We start from the raw sequence: 20,540 nt of genomic DNA on the forward strand, positions 1-20,540 counted from the left end.
TAAGCCGCCACCAAAATTAACTGTTTCATCAGTCGCCGTTGTTATTGTTTATCGGCGTAGGTCTCTGGGAACAGCTGCTGAGTTTACAGAAATTTTACAAATTTTGCAGTTCTTTAAAAAAGAAGATTTATTTTATATTAATTTTGTTCAATTTGTTTGAAAAAATCGTCAAAATTACGGAAAAAAAGTTTAACTCCAAAATGCCGCCCGCTTCGGGGTCAAATAGCACCACGAATGCGGCGGTACAAGCAGCAGCGAAAGCGGAACGCGAAGAAAAACTTCGTGGAGCCCTAAAGTCATTTATACACAAGGAACGGCAAAGAAAAAAGGAGGGTAATCTATAGACTAAAAAAATACAAATATTTACCTATAAAATCAAAATATTTTATAATTCTAGAATTTGAAGCTAAATTAGAAGAAGACCGTTTGCGCAAAGAACGTGAGGCTCGAGAACGTCAAAATGATATGACATTGGAGGAGACTCGTGGCCAAATTTCAAAATTGGAAAAGAAATTGAATGACTTGCACAAGCAGAAGCAACAATTATTCCTGCAATTAAAAAAAGTGCTTAATGAAGATGAAAATCGCAAGAAACAACAAAAGGACAATGAAATGTATGCAATACAGGCCTTACAAGCTCAACAAGCAAGTGCACCACAACCACAAGTATTTCTACCACCAGTTAGAGTGCAACATCATCAAATGCCCATTTTGACAAAGGTACTTTACCTTAAAAAAATAAAGCTATTCTGCTAACATTTACAAAAAAAATTATTCTTTCAGCCTCCAAGTAATGCTCCCGTAAAAAGAGGTCGTAGTCCTTCGCCCACACAACAGGGATATTACAAAACAACAAATTATTCCCAGCCAAGTAAGTCCAGAAAACAATTTGTAGTTTGTCTAAATAAATATCGTTATACTTTTTTAAGAGCATGAAGAAGTCCGTCGTGGTGCTGATTCTGCTAGAGTCTTATGGAATAGTGAGTTTAATTCTTCTTATTAATATATATTTTTTTCAAACCATTATGCATATATATTTTATTATTACTTCCAGAACCACATACACAATATCAAACTCCGGGAACATTATTTTATCAAACGACAAGCAATGCGCCCCCTCCACAACCACCGCCAGATGCCAGAGGTCCAACCATTATTTATGGCCACTATAATTTACCACTACGTCAAGGTTATCATTTGGAGTTACCGCCTACATCTGTGCCTGTTTCCAAATCAGATGTACCAGGACAAAAGCCTACGCAAGTATATCATATAAACTTGGATTTGCCACCGATTCCTCAGGCTGGTGGGAGCGGAGTTGGTGGAGTGTCAAGTGTTCAATCACAGAAACCCCAAATTACAATGGAGAAAATATCGGATCGCTATCACGTTGAGGTCAAACACGATGGACCTCCAACACATGGTGGACCACCACCGCATCAACTGCCCGAGGGTGTTGTTTACACTCCTCTAATACCCAATATGCCTTTACATCCCAATGTTATGCAAATAAGTGGTGGCCCACAACAGGTATATGTAACGTCAATCCAGCTTTTAACTTTCGAATGTATTTTAATTCAATATTATTTTTTTTATTAGAATACCAAGCCCGGTACGAGCATTACACAGGGTTATGTCCCAGGTCGAAGTTCGACTGGTCATGATCCCCAACAGCTTTCACGGCAACAAAATACGGTCATGTCGGGACAACCTGGTCAACAGCCTCAACAACCATTACATTATCCTCGTCGTATGTTTTAAATGAACCTGAAAATGTCACCTTACCTTTTAGGACGTAGAGAATTAAGTTAATTTTTAAGTTGACAATGCATTGTAATGTTATTAAAAATTATTTTTTTTAAATATTTTTCATAAAAAGCATTCAAATAAAATAATATTAAATTAATGGTAGTAATTGGTAAAACTACAGTATCAATTTATTATTTTCTAATTAGTTGTTGAAAAAAAATATTTTTATGAAAACTTAAAAAAATCAAGTTCAAATATCGTATCGCTCATTTACTACAAGACTGGTATAATAAAAAAGGCAATTCGAGAAAAATGGACTTGGGTGTTAGAATCGAATAGTAGATAAACAAAAAAAAAAAAAAACGATCTCACACTAAATGAGATTAGATTATGTCAGATTATTGGATACTATTGGATAAAAACAAAATAATATTATATACCCAGCAAAAAAAGACATGCAAAAAAGTAGTATATGCATGGGTTTAACTGATAATGAACACAGCAAAAAAAGTTAGGAAAAAGAAGTAGAATTTTCAACACAAATGACATACTTGAAGTACTTCCGATTTTGGTGAAAAACTTATGAATTTTACATTAGCGTGTCATTCGATGGATGTTGTTCATTTTTGACAACTATGAACTGCATCTAATCTTATTTATAGATGCAAAAAAAATCGATATTTGAATGTCAAAAATAATCCAAATTCGTTAAATGACATACTTATGTTAATTTCATTGGGTTTTTACCAAAGTTTGATGTACTCTGAATATGTTATTTGTAGTGACTTTTCTACATCTCTTTCCTCACTTTTAACTGGGTTTTCATTAGTAAGGAAATATTTGGTTTATAAAAGCGAAAAATATATAATCGCATTTTGGATGTGATTACGATGTCGTTTGAAAGGAATGACATCAATTATTTTTTGCTGGGAACTGGTTAATATTTAAGGGAAACATGCATGATTTTAACATTAGCGAGCATGGGTTCGTATTTGGAATTATAGCACGTTATTAAAATGAGTGCTTATAATCAGTAAACATTCGATGATTCTCATGCAAATTTTCATTGGTGCACTATATTTATTTTAAAATTCATTAAAATCCGTTAAGCATTCAGCCAACTGGTATTTTCTTCTCTTATTAATCAAGATGGTAAAATGGACTTAATTTTAACAAATATTAAATACAAAAATTTAATAAAATTAATGGTATTTTTAATATTTATTATATGAAATGCACGTTTCTTTTGAACCCTAAGAGAATACCAAATTATATTGAATTTTACAATTCTTATAATAGAATTTTACATAAGTGAATTGTATGCATTTTTTCATGACTTCACTAATGACAAGATTATAAGAATTTTTGCATGTATTTAAAATGCATTAACAATAATACGTACAAAAGTAATCATGAACATATTCTTGAACATTCTTCTTGAACTACTTCAAAATTTTTTGCTGGGTAGTACATAGCATAGTATAGCTTAAAATATCTTAAATTGGTTTTCTCTCCGATTTCAAAGATATCAAGAAGAAATATTCTGATTATTTAAAATAATTAATACAAAAATTTCAACCTAAATATATTTTAAACTAAATTATATAGAGCCCTTATCGCACAAAAGACGTAACCGACAAAAACAAAATTTTACAGGAGGGCATTACTCCAAAACTCCGTTAATAAATACTATTACATCTAAAATATGGGATGCAGTTTGTTTCGAATTTATATTGACGCTATATCCGATTTTTTTGTCGCTTACATCTTTTTTGCCGAGACAAATTTTTGTGATATAAACAATGTTGAGGCGGTTACGTCTAAAACCGGATAGGTTCCGAACGTTATGAGCTAGAGTGATGAAATTCTCTAAAAATGATTATTGATGACAAATATTGTTTTGTGTTAATAATGGGCAAAAACGGTTCATGATTTCACTGAGCCTCAATACAAGTACCTCTCGGGAAATATTTAAAACATTAATAAATATGTTGTTTATGTTGCAATCGTTACAAAATTTTGCAGAAGTCGGTTATATATACCTGAAAATTATGTTGGGAAGTATTACAGATATCAGGCAATATTTGATCCTAGCCTCCATATATGGATCCTTTAAGACAATGATTTTTTTCCATTAAGGAAAATAAGTTTACATTCAAAAATTAAAAAGGTATGATGAAATTCTACAAAAAACATTTGTTTTTAAAACTAATAACGCGTTTAAATTCTATAGACCTCGGTCCACAATTGACCAAATACCTCATTAAAGACCATTCTGGAAAACACCCTGATGTCCACATTAATATCCATACATTGTAGTACAATTCGCCTTATATTGAATAAATAAGTAAATTCTGGGACTATTGATTAATTAAGAGTCCATATACAGGTCCGCCTTCCGAAATCCACAAATTTACAACCAAATATAAGAGTTGGTCAAATGGTAATAACATAAATGTAATGTAATTAGTAATTAGAATTGATTAAATTCATAAAAAGTTATATAAAATTATAAATTTTAGCACAAAAATTGTAATGGTATAGTGATAATTTCATGAATTTATTACAATTATACTCAGATGTGTGGCATTTCATTCACAAACTAATTTAATACATTAATTTGTTTAAATTTTTCTATCAATTTAATATATTTTAAAAGAAAATTTAGACGTTACTGACACCTTGCTTACAAAAAAAACAAAATTCATAAACAGAAAATAATTGTGTACTAACGTCTTATTTCTTTTTCTTGTAAAGTTGAAACCATTGGATCTATAGATATGAAATTTTCAGAGATGATGCTAATTTCTATAAAAACGAAAATCGAAAATCAAGTCGCTTACGTCCATTTTTCAGAAAAGGCTCGATATGTACGGTTTTGCTTTTTTTTAATTTTTTTATTTATGATATATCAAGTTATTTTAAAAATTAGAAATAATTTGAGATAGTAACAAAATCACGGTCGGTCTAATGGATATGGTCATTACATCCTTAAAATATATGTGTAGCTTTTAAAATTTGCTCGAAAACTACAAAAAAATCAAAAAGGTATACAACTTTGGAGTACCAAAAAATTGCCATTTATAGGTTCTCACTTACCCCGTGCCCCAAATGCTTAATTTCATGTTTCTAGGATCAACTTTATAAAATCTTTAAAAAGGACCTTATGAAAACGAATAAGTACCAAAAAACTATATTTATCGGTTCTCACTTTCATGTTTCTAAATGCTTAATTTCTAGGTTCGATACTTTAGAAAATTCAAAAAAGTTCCTTTCTAAGAACAAAAAAGGAGCAAAAAGTCCCATTTTATAGGTTCTCGATTAATCGGGACTCTACATACTTAATTTCATGTTTCTAGGTTCAATATTATAAAGAATTAAAAAATTACCTTTTTAAATACGAAAAATACCAAATATTCCCTATTGTCGGTTCCGACTTACTCCAGGCCAAATTCCAAAAGTTCTTTTTGAGTAACGAAAAAATTCAAAAAATCCTCTTTTACAGGTTATCTGTTATTCCGGGCCATATATACTTAATTTCAGTTTTCTAGGATCAATATTAAAGAAAGTTCTTTTGAAAAACGAAAAAGTACCAAAAACACCCCTTTTTCGGGATCTCACTTAATCCGGGCCATATATGCTTAATTTTATGTTTCTAGGTTCAATATTATAGACAATTCAAAAAGTAATTTTTTAATAAACCAAAAACAATGTTTTATGCAATAAGTACCAAAAATAGGTACAATTTTCACCCCTTAAACATCCAAATATCCAAAGAGTACTAAATTTGTAGTTTGTAGTCAATAATATTTTTTGTATGTTCTTTGGTTTAAAAGATATATAGGGTGCAAAAAAGTACCAAAATACAGTTTTTACCCGCTTATAAAAGTAAGAAATTATAGTCGGGCGACGCCGACTATAACAAAATGTAAAATGTGATTTAGTTTTCATAATAAAACATTTAAGTTGAAATTTATCTTTCATCAGATTTTTATAAGGGCTAGGGTCAAATAAGGCCCTTTAATTATAGAGTTCATAAGGGTCATCAAGGCTAGTATAAAACTTGATTTTGCAGTTGTTTGTCGACATACGAATATATTAAACTTAATTATGAGCTTAAAATCCCTATTCGGTGGGTCCAATTGGTGGCTAGGTGAAATAATGCACCGATGTTAACCATGTAAAATTTCATTGAGTTATCTTCAAAATTGCGACCTGTAGTTTAATTACAAGGTTTACAAGCCCTATTTGAAGTATGGGGACTAAGTAAAATAATGGACTGATCTTAACCATTTTCTATATACCCTCCCCACTAAAGTTTTGTAGGGTAAAATTAAAGACTTATCAGTAATGCACTTACAATATAGTATATTAAACATAGAGAACAATGTAGAAAATGGACCTAATATGCATTTGCATAAAAAATGCATTTATCCCAAAAAATATTATGTAGAAATACATTTTTATGAAAGTGTACATCAGTTGTAAACGAAATTAAATATTTGCATCAAAATTCTGATCAGTAATGTATTTTAAATAGTTTTAGATTTTGTTAAACGCATGAAATGTCAATAAAATTTTAAAATTTCCCAATCTGTCAAAAAGCTTAAAATAATCGATTTATGCACTCTTGAAACTTTTTTAACAATGAGAACAATTTCAAAAATCTGAGAACCATCGGTTAATTATACCCTACACCACTTTAGTGGGGAGGGTATATTGGGTTTGTGCTGATGTTTGTAACATACAAAAATATTCGTCCTATACCCACCTTAAAGTATACCTATCGGCTTAGAATCATTTTTTGAGTCGATTAAGCTATGTCCGTCTGGCTGGCTGGCTGTCCATGTAAACCTTGTGCGCAAGGTACAGGCCGCAATTTTCAAGATAATTGGATGAAATTTGGCACACACGCTTCTTTTAGCCCAGGGAAAAGCCTATTGAAAATGGTTAAAATCAGTCCATTATTTCGACTAGCCCCCATACAACCGTACCCCCCATATATGGCCTTTTGGATTATAATTAATTTAAATGATCCATTATGTTAACAAAAGTCCCCCATACAAACTCCCCTTCAGAAAATGACTTAAAGGTCAAAATTCACTTACAAACACTAATAACACTTTTAAATTCTACATAAATAATATTGAAGAAGACTTTACTCCCCCTACCAACATTTTTAAGGTTAGGGCCATATTTTGCCCTACTCCCCTTTAAGCCCTCTTAAAAAATCTCTTTTTTTGCCAAAAAAAGTAAAAATATTCCGAAATGAAGTTAAAAAATAAACCAAATGCTTTATTTTTTTTAAATAATCCCCATTTTTAACATACATACTGACTGGTGTAGGGTATCATATGGTCGGCTACGCCCGACATTCATACTTGTTATACCCTACACCACTATAGTGGGGAGGGTATTATGCGTTTGTGCTGAAGTTTGTAACACCCAAAAATATTGGTCCTAGACCCACCTTAAAGTATACCAATCGCCTCAGAATCACTTTCTGAGTCGATTTAGCTATGTCCGTCTGTCTGTCTGTGTGTCCATGTAAACCTTGTGCGCACGATACAGGTCGCAATTTTCAAGATAATTTGATGAAATTTGGCACATACTCTTTTTTTGGTTCAAGGACGATCGCTATTGAAAATAGTTGAAATCGGTCCATTATTTCTCCTAGCCCCCATACAACCGTACCCCCCGAATCGGGCCTTTAGGCTCATAAGTACGTTAAATGTTTTATAATGTCAACGAAAATCAGCAAAAATTAGTTTTATAGAACAATAATTGACAAAACTAATTTTTATAGTGATCGGGCCTCATTTGACCCTAGCCCCCATACAGACTCCCCTTCAGAAAATGGCTTGAAGGTCAAAATTAACTTATAATTACTTATAAAACGATTAAAATCTACATAAATGACTTTGCAGTAGACGTAAATTCATCTACCAAAATTTATAAGGATAGGCCCATATTTACCCCTTCTCCCCTATGAGCCCTCTTGTAGAAAATCTCTCTTTTTTGCCAACAATAAGTAAAACAAGTAGGAAAGTATAGTCGGGCATGGCCGACCATATGATACCCTACACCATGAGTATATTTTTACAATTTCTATTTTTATAAAATTTTTATTTTTTGTAAAGAAACTTTTATGTTGAATATTACCATAATTCCAAAAAATTTAAGCCATTTATTGATAAAAAACTAAAATTTCTAAATGAGGCTTTATATAGGTCAAATATGGGCCGATCCTCGGTAAATTTGGGAAAAGAATATATTTCTAAATAACAGTTTGTTTTGTTGAGTTTCATTGCGATACAAATGGTTACAAGTCAATTTTAGACGTTTAAGTCATTTTTTGAAGGGGGGTTTGTATGGAGGCTAGGGTCAAATATAGGCCGATCTTTACGAAAATCTGCAGTATCATTTATACTTATATAAAACTTATTTGTGCCAATTTTTAGAGAGATAGCAGAATATTTGACGTAATTATAGCATAAAAAGTTCAAATCGGGAGGTACGGTTGTATGGGGGCTAGGTGAAATAATGGACCGATTTCAACCATTTTCAATATGCTTCGTTCTTGTGCCAAAAAACATGCTTGGTCCAAATTTCATCAAATTATCTTGAAAATTGCGGCCTGTACCTTGCGCACAAGGTTTACATGGACAGCCAGCCAGACAGGTGGGTATTGGACCAATATTTTTGTATGTTACAAACATCAGCACAAACGTATAATACCCTCCCCACTATAGTGGTGTAGGGTATAAATATTCCACAATAAAACAAAATAATGCTTTATTTAAAAAAAATCAAAATTTTAACATACTGACTGGCAATGGCCGACTATAAATTCATACTTGTTTTTAATTGATTTCTCATGGAATTCATGTATTTTATTATTTTCGCACATACATATTTTTACGTTTTGTGCTTTATTTTTATATATTTATATTTTTCAAAAAAGTATTCTTAAAAATTAAAAAAAAAAAATAATTTTACTTTTTATTAATTTTTGTATTTCCTGCTTAAAACAACATATTGTTGGTTTCCCTGTTCATTACCAAAATGCTTAATGTGCGTATTCTTAATATGAAATCTAAACAATTCGAAATTACTCATACGTCTTGTAGTCGAAGGATTTCTTTTAATATATGTATGTATTTTTATATATGATTTAAGGTGACGTCATAATGTGTGTGGGAATAAAATTGCATAAATTATTTACCCACTAAACAAATCGTACTGACCAAGTTACAGAAAACGTATCCGTATTCGGACAGAATTCGTAACGAAAAATTCTTTTTCTTAGGAAATTTCGACATGTGCAGAGTTGTCGGTCAGTATTTATTTCGCTATAATAAATTATAAAAATTAAGTAATTTTTTACTTATTTCTGTGTATAAAAAGTTAAAAGAAATTTAATATTTTTAATAAAAAAAATAATGTAGGCACAACTTGACAGAGAAAAAAAGTATCAGAAAATGTGCATACTAATCACTCCCGCTCACTTATTTAGGTTTAATGTTTTGTTAACAATTAAATTATTTTTTTTTTAAATAATAGACTAATTGGTTATGTTAAAATTTTAATTAATAGCTTGATAACTTATGTACAAAGCTTGGAAACATTGAATTCTATTTGGAAAAAATTTATATTTTTCATTCGGCTTAACATTTTTTAATGTACCATTCTTTAAAATCATTCTTTGAATGTACCATTCTAAAGCTGAATTCCTTGGATTTATATTCCATAGAATTAATTCCTAAGAGAATTCATTCTTTATAGGAATGAATTCAATTGAATGATCATTCTTATTTGTTTAATTCCTTCTATTACAAATTGAATCAAAGAAAAAAATTTAATTAAATTTTTTATATATGCTTTTAAATAATAAAACAAAACTTTCATTCAATCTATTTCAAATTGAATGGCGAAAAAATGTTTAAATTCAATTTGTAATAGATGGAATTAAAACAAAATTTTTATCATTCAGAGGGAATTCAAAAATCAAAAGGAATTGTTGAAATTTACTTCAATTTCATTTGTAACAGATTGAATGCAAACAAAATTAATTCATTCAGAAGGCATTTAACATTCTATAGGAATTAATTCATTAGAGAATTCATTCAACTACATCGAAAACTTTAAGAATTAATTCTAGGAATTAAATCTTAGTACTAATTAAGATTAAAGAATGGTTATATAACTTAATTTCAAAAAAAAAAAAAAGATTTAGGAAATGAATTCTTTTAGAACTTTTCTTAAGGATTACTAGATATATACGCATTAGTGCAATACTTAACGTTTTTGAAAAATATCTTTTGGGATCATAGATTCATCATTTTTAAGACATCATACTGTCTGCCGAACTATACGCTTTACAAGTGTATGAACGTACTGTTCGAATGAATGTTTGTAAGACATTAAGAGTTTATTTAAAATCAATGATCTTAAGAGCTAAATACAAAAATCTTAAAACTAACTAGAACTATGATAAGACATCTTGTGCACATGTGTACTTTCAGTCTTATCAGTGTAATGTTTCTATCTTAGCATGGGGTAATAACTGCATCAGTGATATAAATATATTTCATGCCTCATTATTAACTCTAACATATGGTTTATGCGTCACATAAACAACAGAATTAATGTGCATCTTAGAACTAAAGTTCTTATCACTGCTACGGCTTGTCCTAAAAACAAAGCGATAATACATATTTATTTGTAGTACAAACAAACGTATATAATATTTTTTATGACCTAACCCATGCACTTGAACTTATAATTTATGATCTTTCTTATTTTACTTAAACAAATTTAACATAAATAAAATGCGTGTTCAATTCTGAACATTCTGCCGGGCCCGCAATGGCAATGGTGTAGAAAAATCTATCTTAAACTACTTCTTTTTGTTTACAACATTTGTTCTTGAGAACTAGACCAATAAATATAAATATAATTATAATAATTAAAATTAGAGATGTGTGTCCAGATAACATGCGAAAATGAAGCCGTTTTAGATCGATTTTGGTATCCTTTATATTAAGCACTTCCTTCATTAGATGGTTGATATCTTTGGCGTTATTTATAATTGTAACATCAAACGGTTTTTACCAACTTAGCTTCTATTTTGTCTGGATCTACACCCCATGTTGATACCTGAATATCTGAATTTACTTTAGATTCGAAGTGTCGAGAAGCTGACAGAGTTATTCCTTCATAAGTTGCTGTACATTCTTCTGCTAGTTTTAGTACACCTTTTGTTGGTAAATTAACCCAGCTTCGATTATTTGGACCACAATCTACTGTTAATACTAGATTGTCGAATACTGTAAATATCCACTGATTTTCTGTAGAAAGCTGCTTCCACACACTTTTCCTTGGGACAGCTTCAAATTCACATTCAGCATGCCGGGATTGTTTTAGCGCTGATACTTCACAAGACCGCTCTATGGCTGGCTTCCAGGGTATATTTCCAATACAGTTGTACTGACCTTGAAGACTCTTCTCACACATATTTAATTTTGATTGTGACATTAGGAAGTACATATTAGTTGCGAAGTTATACACTATGAACTCATCCTTTACTCTTGGCATAACGGCGCTATTGTTAACTTCCACAGGAAGTGTAATTATTTCGTATACCTCAGAATTATGTTTCTGTATTAAAGGTATTTCTATCTGAACCACTAGTCGATCATCAATTATAGTACCCTTCGCCTTCATTCCATGATATACTTCTTTTAGTTCAGTACTAGTTGCCTTTCCAGGAAGAACTAAATTATTTGGCAACACGTTTTCTATGTGTAATAGTTCTTTTTGTAGTTGGGATGGTGTAAGAAGGTCAGTATTTATATGACCGTGATTGATATCAATCAGCATATTTATTACAGAAGATTGTATCTTCTGACACTCATCAATCATTTAATTTAATTGGGTGGTCAATACGGAAAACAGCAATGTTAAACGCTCTTCACTCGTTTCATTTTTCGTTTGATCGTAGAATAACTTTAATTGGCCGTACATTTGTTTAAAGTTGTTATTGACATCTTCTGTTGTCTTTTTCAACACATTTACTGTCGAATCAATAACGGAAGTTTGTTGTTTTATTAATTTATTTAAGTCATCTTGGTTACTGAAAATGTTTTTCATGTTTTCCTCCATCTGCTTTCGATCGTCTGCGTCCATCATTCCAAAGAGAATATGATAAATAGATCCTACGAACTCAAAGGGTGCTCTTTTCTTGCGGCTTTTATTTATTAGAAGTTCGTTATTTTGATCAAGTAACTTATATCTCCTTTCCATCACTGACATCACCATTTCACAGGAGTCCTTAAATAAATTTAATTTCGGACATTCTTCTCTTACTTTCCCCATCAGTTTACCAATCCTCTCCAGTTCTTGGTAATACAAGGATAAATCATAGTAAACTACTAGATTCCACTTCGAATTTATGGCGTTTAGTTGTCCAACCTTATCCAGATACAGTGCTGTATTTGCTGAAAGGTTGCTTATCGAGACTACGTTGTTCATGTTAATTGGTAGTGCTTTGACTGGGTTCATTATCATCAACATCATCAATATAAATTGTAACCAACATAGTTTTTTCTTTTCTGGCTTCGTCGTTGTTACACAGCTCATTGCTGGTGCTGAATTCTCTTCTTCTGTATCCGTAGATACTAATGGACACAATTTGCTAATAGGTCTTTTCAGCGAGCTATTTGCTAGTTTCAATGTTGCAACTCTTACTTTGCCATCTTTGCCGCTATGTACTTCTGTAATTCTCGCTAGCGGCCAACTTGCTGGATGAGTATTTTCATCCTTGATTAGTACTACTGTACCTTCTTTTAAATTCTCTGACGGAAACTTCCATTTGTTCCTTTGCTGTAGCGTAGTCAAATACTCCTGTTTCCATCTGACCCAAAAGTCTTTTCTTAGTTTCTGAATTAGTTTCCATCTATTTAGCGAATTAATATTTGCTTCTTCAACTAGTTCGGCACAGGCATTTAGGGGACGTCCTATTAAAAAGTGTCCCGGAGTTAAAGCATCAAATTGACCTGGCTCATCATTGTTTAGAGCTACTAGAGGTCTGGAATTCAATACTGCTTCAATTTGAATTAAGAGAGTACTCATTTCCTCATATGTAAGTTTGGCTTCACCGATTGTCCTTTTTAAATGATATTTAACTGATTTGACGCCAGCTTCCCAAATACCTCCAAAGTGAGGAGCTGCCGGGGGAATAAAATGCCACTGAATTTTCTGCATCGCCAATATAGGAATAATCGACTCATTATTCCGAACAGCAGCTTTAAAATCTTTATCTAATTTTTTATTTGCGCCAACAAAGTTCGTTCCATTATCTGAATAAATATCCGAACTAACACCTCTCCTTCCAAAAAATCTCTTTAATGCTGCTAAGAATGCTACTGACGTCAGATCGCTAACTGCTTCTAGATGGATCGCTTTTGTCGTCATGCACACAAACACAGCTATATATCCTTTATAGGATTTTTGCCCTCTGCCTTTCGAAAATTTCATTTGAATAGGGCCAGCATAGTCTATACCAACATGTTGAAATGGAGCTGATATCGTTACGCGTGATTTTGGAAGATTGCCCATTAGTTGCTTCGCCTGATCTTGGCTATACCGAATACATCTAGGACATCTTCGTAAACATTTCTTTATTGAATTTTTCATATCTAAGATCCAAAACCTACGCCTTAGTGCTGCTTCAACTATTCGGTTACCACCATGTAATGTTGAAATATGCGCCTTTTCTATCAACAACGATGTCAAATGGGACTTTCGCAATATTATAGGATGTTGTTGATTATATGGTAAATTTGAATTCTGCAATCTACCACCGACACGAATTTCTTGTATTTCGGGCAGATCTGTTGTAAACTGCTGCCATTCTTCCCTTAATTGAACTGGTAATTCTTCGTCCCATGTACATTGTAATAGCCATAATTTCTGTACGAATAATTTTGCGACTACTGTTAATGGAGACAACCATCCTAATGGATCGAAGATTTTAGCTACTTCGGATAGTGCACGTCTTTTGGTTAATTCGCCATTTAGTGAATTTTGGAACGAGCACCACTCTTCCATTTCTCCACTAAATATTGGTATTTTTATTGTCTCCAATACCACCGCTTTTTTCTCTTCTTGCATTGTGGAAATTTTTATTAGTATTTCCTTTAATGCTTCTCCATATAGCTTGTCAATCAACTCCAGCTCTTCATCAATATCATCTTTTACGGAGTGATTGACCACTAATTCACGGTGGATTTGTTTTATATCCACCATGATTTTTTCCCAAGAGCTTTTTTTGTGCTCAAGTATTAGAATGTTTTCTGCTTCAATGTCAGATAAACATTCTTCTAATTTTTGAATTTCTCTACGAAATTGAATAAGCAAGTTGGACGTCACTTCCTCATCTTTTCTTATGCCGGCTTCATCATGGGTTTTTACCTTCTCTTCTTTGTAAGTATTATCTTCCTCTCCTGGAGCATTCTCTGGCTCTCTTGGAATATTCTCTGGCTCTCTTGGAGCATTCTCTGGCTCTCTTGGAGCATTCTCTAGCTCTCTTGGAGCTCTTTCTAACTCTTTTTTAGAGTTTTCCGCAAGGTTGGGTTTTAACTGATGCAACAATTCTTGCATCATAAATCTCACCTGCTCCATCACCTCATCTTTTATAGAAATCCTAATTGATTCTAATGATTTCTGATGGCTGGATTCCATTTGGCTTTCTTCTAAGTTTTCTGCTTTTTTGGGCGCCAATATAGCTTCTGCAGAAGTTTGGCCATACTTCTGCATCGCAGTTCTGCACAGTTTAATAAGATCAATGCCATTTTGGAAGAACTTATTTTTAAAATAGTCCTCTGATGTCTCTCCAAGCTTATTGAGAACAGTGTCGTTCTCATAAAATTGTCTTTCTAAGCTATCGATACGGTTTTGATATTGTGTAATTGATGCACTACGTATCTCTGTGCGTTCAATCTTCGCCAAAATTGCAGTCAACTGATCTGTGATCTGCTTTTGAGATTCGTATAAATTTTGTCTCTGAGCCATTTTTAATGTTTTTTTTATTATTTTTTTTTTTTTTTTTTTATTTAAGTCGACTTTTTCTTTTTAAATTTTTATTTATATTTTTTATTGTATATATATTCTTTAATTTTTTGCGCTGGTTTTTTTTTTTTTTATCGAAGGACCATGTATGAACGTACTGTTCGAATGAATGTTTGTAAGACATTAAGAGTTTATTTAAAATCAATGATCTTAAGAGCTAAATACAAAAATCTTAAAACTAACTAGAACTATGATAAGACATCTTGTGCACATGTGTACTTTCAGTCTTATCAGTGTAATGTTTCTATCTTAGCATGGGGTAATAACTGCATCAGTGATATAAATATATTTCATGCCTCATTATTAACTCTAACATATGGTTTATGCGTCACATAAACAACAGAATTAATGTGCATCTTAGAACTAAAGTTCTTATCACTGCTACGGCTTGTCCTAAAAACAAAGCGATAATACATATTTATTTGTAGTACAAACAAACGTATATAATATTTTTTATGACCTAACCCATGCACTTGAACTTATAATTTATGATCTTTCTTATTTTACTTAAACAAAATTAAACATAAATAAATGCGTGTTCAATTCTGAACAACAAGAAAGAATATTCGAAACACATACGGCAAGGATTTAAAGATATCAGAAAAGATTTTTCTAGTATGGCGTTATAATTATTGCAATTCTTACTAGATGAAAGAAATTGAAGCTCACATGTTTCATAATACGAAATTACCCCCACTACATTCCACACCCACAACAGCTATACAAAAGAATCAGGTAAAGCTTTTTCTTTGAAAAAAATCATAAATATAATGATTATTTCGATCCTGACATTAAATTTGTTTTCATCTGAAAAATAAGATGTTGATATTGCTTTTAATAAAATAACCATGTGTGCAAACTGAAGAGATTTTTTTTCTTTACGAGTGGCATTTATTAATTTTTTAATATTTTAAAATCCATGGCCCTTCCTACAGTATATTTTGTTGCGTCTTGGCTTGCTGTTACACCAAATTTATATAAAATTTTTGCTGCAGAATCATATATATATATCCAGAAATAAAAAACTAATTTCTGAAAATTTATGACATCAGAAATGTCTGAAAAAAATTGTTTACTGGGTAAGTATATGAAAGTATGTATGTGTACTTGAATTAATTTTTCTAAAATTAAACTCGTGTTTGTGCCATGTAAATGAAAAACTAATCAAAAAACAATTGCAAAAATGTATGAAACGTGCTAAATTTTTAAATTAAATTAATAAGTATGTTCAATTGTTTACTTTATCTAATATAAACTAAAGATGTTTCTAACTATTTCATAAGCTTTAAACAAAATTTTATAAAAATTAAATAGTACATGTACATAGTACAATTACGATCTAATATGTATGTTCTTATGTACATTAGACCGACTCACTCTGTATTGAAAGCAAAATCGTGCTTTTTTACCCCTCACAAAATTTACCTTGCTTTGTTTTATAATGATTGCCAAAATATTTTAAGTTTAGTAATGGCCGTTCGTGTGCTGGACCATATTAAAAAAGGTATTTTAGAATTATTTTATTAATTTTTTGTTTTGAAACAAATCATCCAATATGGGTATACCGTTTGAAAAGGATCTTAATAGCGCGTTAAATGATGTATAAGTCATAAATAATAACTGTCAGCTCATAATTGTCATATTTCAAATTATTTAAAATTGTTAGGTTTTCCACGCTCCACTAGACTTAGCTTCAACCTTTCAAATGATATCACATATTGTATATTTTGTTTAAGAAATACTGTAAAATATTGAAAAAAATAACTAAAATCGGACTTTTGTGTATGCAAATCGAGCTCACGAACGGCCATCGATAGACTAGAAATTTTTTGGGAACCTTTATAAAACATAACAAAGATTATTTCAAGCTGGGAAAAAAATTAATTTAACATGAAAAATATTTTCTTGAAAACTTTCAGCTCACGAATGGACAACACTTAACGAATATTTTAAGGGAGGAAACTCAAGCCACTTTTTGTGTGAGTCGGTCTAATGTACATACATAAGCAAATAAACACATGTCTCTTTGTACAGTCTAACATTTTATATGCCTGTATATTCCAGAAAAAATAAAATTAGCAACAAATTTAATAAAGAAATAATAAATAATACATGTACATATTAAAATGAGAAAATCAAATAAATAAGAAAATAAATGTATAAATGATATCATAAATTAGTAAAGATATTATTAATACTTACGTTCATACATTCATATCGTCACCTGAAATGCAAAATAACGTTTCATCTGAAATGCAAAATAACGTTTCATAACTTTTCACAGATTTACAGGAGAACCAATAAAAGTTATAAAATGTAAATTATTTTATATATAAAAGCAACCCAACAAAAATTGTATTAGTTCCAAAACTAGTTATAAAACGCATGATTATAGCCTGAATTCGTTCTACTTTGGCGTTGAGACCAATGATTTTTGTTTGAAATTGTCAGCTTCGGAACTGATTCTGAGGTAGCGTAATGAAGTCGATACTCGTTCTTTGAAACAGTTCCGGAACTACATAGTTCTTTAATCTATGATTTTTGTTCGAATTTGTCAAAATCGGAACTGGTTCTAAGGAAGCTTTACAGAATGTACACTCTTTATTTAAAAATAGTTAATTTTTTCAGGGTTTATTTGTTCGAAATTGTTAAAATCAAGTCTAATTTTAAGAAACTGTTGAGGAATTATTATTATTGTACCAAATTCTATTTACTTACACTTAAACTTACTTAAACTATTTCTTGCACAGGATATAAAAAAACTTCCCACTCAATTCAATTAGGATTTCTTTCAATTTTATGCAGAAATATAGATATGAATTTTTAAATTATTTAATTTTTTTAACTGATTCTAAGAAGTTGTTCGGAACTAGTGTAGGATCAATGTATAACTAATGTGAAAGAACTAGTTCATTGAGAAATCTTTATAAGTATTTTAAAACCACAACAATGTTCCGAAGAACGGGTTGCAATAGTAGTTGCGACATCACTAGTTCCAAGGTTGTTGTTTAAGAATATGAAGTGGTTCTCATTCTTCTGAATGAGAATAGATTTAATTGTTTCTTCTGTGAATGGGTTATTAACAACGAACTGAAAAAACAGTACACTGAACAATTTTTTATATCCCGAAAACAAAAGAAAATTAAGCGAGGTAAAATTTTACTTTAAAATTGAAAGATTGAACTTTCACGTGACATAACAGATTTTGTAAATAAAGTTGACTTCGCGCCGTTATAACGGCATAAATATGGCCAAAAGCTGTGGTTCCAACTTTGTTGATATGATATCTCGAAAAACTGATTTGATATGTAAATTCTGAGGCCAGATTCGGATTCAGCACTGCTCAATCTTTAAAAAAGTCTACTTTGTTTGGCCTGTGTTGTTTTATATTTTTTTAAATAATTGTGATAATTCTTTGTTTTGCTTTATTAAAACATTATTTTTAATGATACGTTATTTTGAATTTTTGTTATAAATCGTTGTTTTTTTGTCGTAGATGCATTAATATTTGAAAGGAGATGTATTATCACGTGGTGAATTATAATCAACCAAAACGTTGTTTTGCATTTAAGTGACTATATGTACATATATACATATAGGCAGTTTCGTGTCAAGCCAAAAACTGCCAGAATTAGAGGGAGTCAAAGTTGGACATTTTTATCTTACAGGGGTTTTGTATTTACTTCTTACCAAACTATGTATTTTTTAAGAGGGGTTTCTACTAAGCAAAATATTTCTGATATCCTTATAATATCATGCATGAAAAAATTTGTAATAAATATTAGAAAATTGTATTTTCATTTATCGGACAGTTCCGGAAATTTCTTAGCGACTAAAATTTGGTTGGCAATATTAAAACATATAGTCGATCATTGTAGTGGTGTGTGTCACCACTAATGTACCAGAAGGTGTATAACAGAAATGTTAATTTTTCAAATAAAAATAAAGCTGAGATATTGTTTAAAATAATTTTTATATCCAAGATCCACACAATCATATATATTTTAGACCTCTATTAGACTCCTAAGACAAAGGCGTAGCCAAGGAGCCAAGTCAAAAAAGCATTGCATGGCCCAAAGTTAAAATTTTGATAAAAAATAGTTCAAATTCGGAAAGGCGTAGGAGCGATAAATTTAAATTAAGACAAGATTTTTAAATTTAAATTTTAAAATGCCTATATCGGACGAGATTTAAAACAAAAAAAAAAAAAAAACTATTCATTATTAATATAATAAAATATCTTCGGAATTAATCCGATGGAATGGAAAGCTGAAAGGTTAAACAATATCCTAAAGAATGATTTAAATTAAAGAAAAATGTAAATGAATGAATTTCAATAATTAAAAATATTAATATTTGTAGGGCTTATTGCAGTATATCGGTATGCTACAAAATAAAAATATTGAGAAAATTGTAAAATTATATAAATTGTGTACAAGTGAACATTATATTTTTCACTATATAAATTAATTATATTAAAAACAAATGAACATATTTTTCATTATGTCATACATTTAATTATCACATTCATATGCATATGATAACGTAATTATCATCTAAAAATATTTTTCGATATCGAGCGGCTCATAATGTTACTACATCAGATCCTTTATTTATGCATGTCAAAATTGCTGACTTTAAATCAACAGTATTTCAAAAATACTCTATTAAATTGGGCGTTGTTTCGAAGCAGCATCTAAAAATACTAAAACAAATATTCTGTAATTAAATTTTTTACTCTAAATTTTATTGATTTAAATCGACGGATGTTTACGAGTTGAAATTTACATATGTATGTACATACGACAGATATTTCTTCTAGATTTTTTATGTTAAATAAATTTAAGAAATACAGTAGTTTTCCGATTTAACGACCATTCAATTCTACGAACATCGCATTTAACGAACAAGCTAATTTTTCCTATTGACTACCTTAAATAACGAACAAAACTTGTTTTTTGTACTCTGTTTAACGAACTAATAAAAATATTATTATTTAAATGAAGATAAAATGACATTTATCAAAAATAAAAAATAACCTAAGATGTAGCAAGCGGTGCTTTTATACCCAAAACTGTAACACATTCTGTGTTCTTATTAAATTTTAGTTCGATGTAGCTATGTCCGTCCTTTAGAATCTAAAGGACGAGTATTGAGCGTTAAAGTCATTATCTAAAGTTTAGATAATGACTTTAACGCTCAATACTCGCTTAACAATACGAGTACGCCGAGTACTAACCGATATCTCTAACAAATTTTAGAGATTGACCTTACCTTCCATATCAGGTCCCCTTAAGAAAATTACTTCAACGCTCATTACTCACTTAAAAATACGAGTATAGCGATGGATTTCGAGAAATAACTTTAAAGCTCATGACAGAATTAAAAATACAGCGATTAAATTCGACACAAATATGGTTTGAAGGTGGGTATATAAGATTCAGAATTTTGTGTTTTGTGCTATTTTTATAAAAAAAGAATTAATTTTTATAAAATACATTTAAAAAAATATTTTATGTACCTATTTTTAATTATTTTGCTACCAAAAACCCATGTTTTACTTAGTACTGCATATAACGAACTTTTCAATTTTACGAACAGGCCTGACAACATATGGGTTCGTTAAATCGGAAAACTACTGTAAATTTATTTTAAAATTC

At 30.7% G+C, this 20,540-nt stretch overlaps 2 protein-coding genes across 3 annotated transcripts; one reads left to right on the forward strand and one right to left on the reverse strand.

Annotated features, from left to right (window-relative positions):
• Positions 1 to 40: 40 nt before the first annotated feature.
• LOC111675389 (stress response protein nst1) lies at positions 41 to 1,882 on the forward strand. 2 transcript variants are annotated; one of them, XM_023436154.2, is made up of 6 exons: positions 41 to 333; positions 398 to 720; positions 784 to 871; positions 930 to 980; positions 1,055 to 1,536; positions 1,600 to 1,882. In XM_023436154.2, the coding sequence occupies exons 1-6, from the start codon at positions 201 to 203 to the stop codon at positions 1,759 to 1,761; spliced, it is 1,239 nt and encodes a 412-aa protein (XP_023291922.1). In that variant the 5' UTR covers positions 41 to 200; the 3' UTR covers positions 1,762 to 1,882. The 2 variants fall into 2 exon arrangements, with proteins under 2 accessions (XP_023291922.1, XP_023291923.1); XM_023436155.2 differs by having other exon boundaries at positions 1,055 to 1,530.
• An 8,966-nt stretch (positions 1,883 to 10,848) lies between these two features.
• Positions 10,849 to 11,673, reverse strand: LOC124420617. Its single transcript, XM_046954079.1, has one exon. It carries the CDS (start codon positions 11,671 to 11,673, stop codon positions 10,849 to 10,851), a length of 825 nt encoding a protein of 274 aa, XP_046810035.1.
• Positions 11,674 to 20,540: the final 8,867 nt, after the last annotated feature.

This window comes from Lucilia cuprina, chromosome 6 (genome assembly GCF_022045245.1).
Source record: "Lucilia cuprina isolate Lc7/37 chromosome 6, ASM2204524v1, whole genome shotgun sequence".
NCBI classification, from domain to species: Eukaryota; Metazoa; Arthropoda; class Insecta; order Diptera; family Calliphoridae; genus Lucilia; species Lucilia cuprina.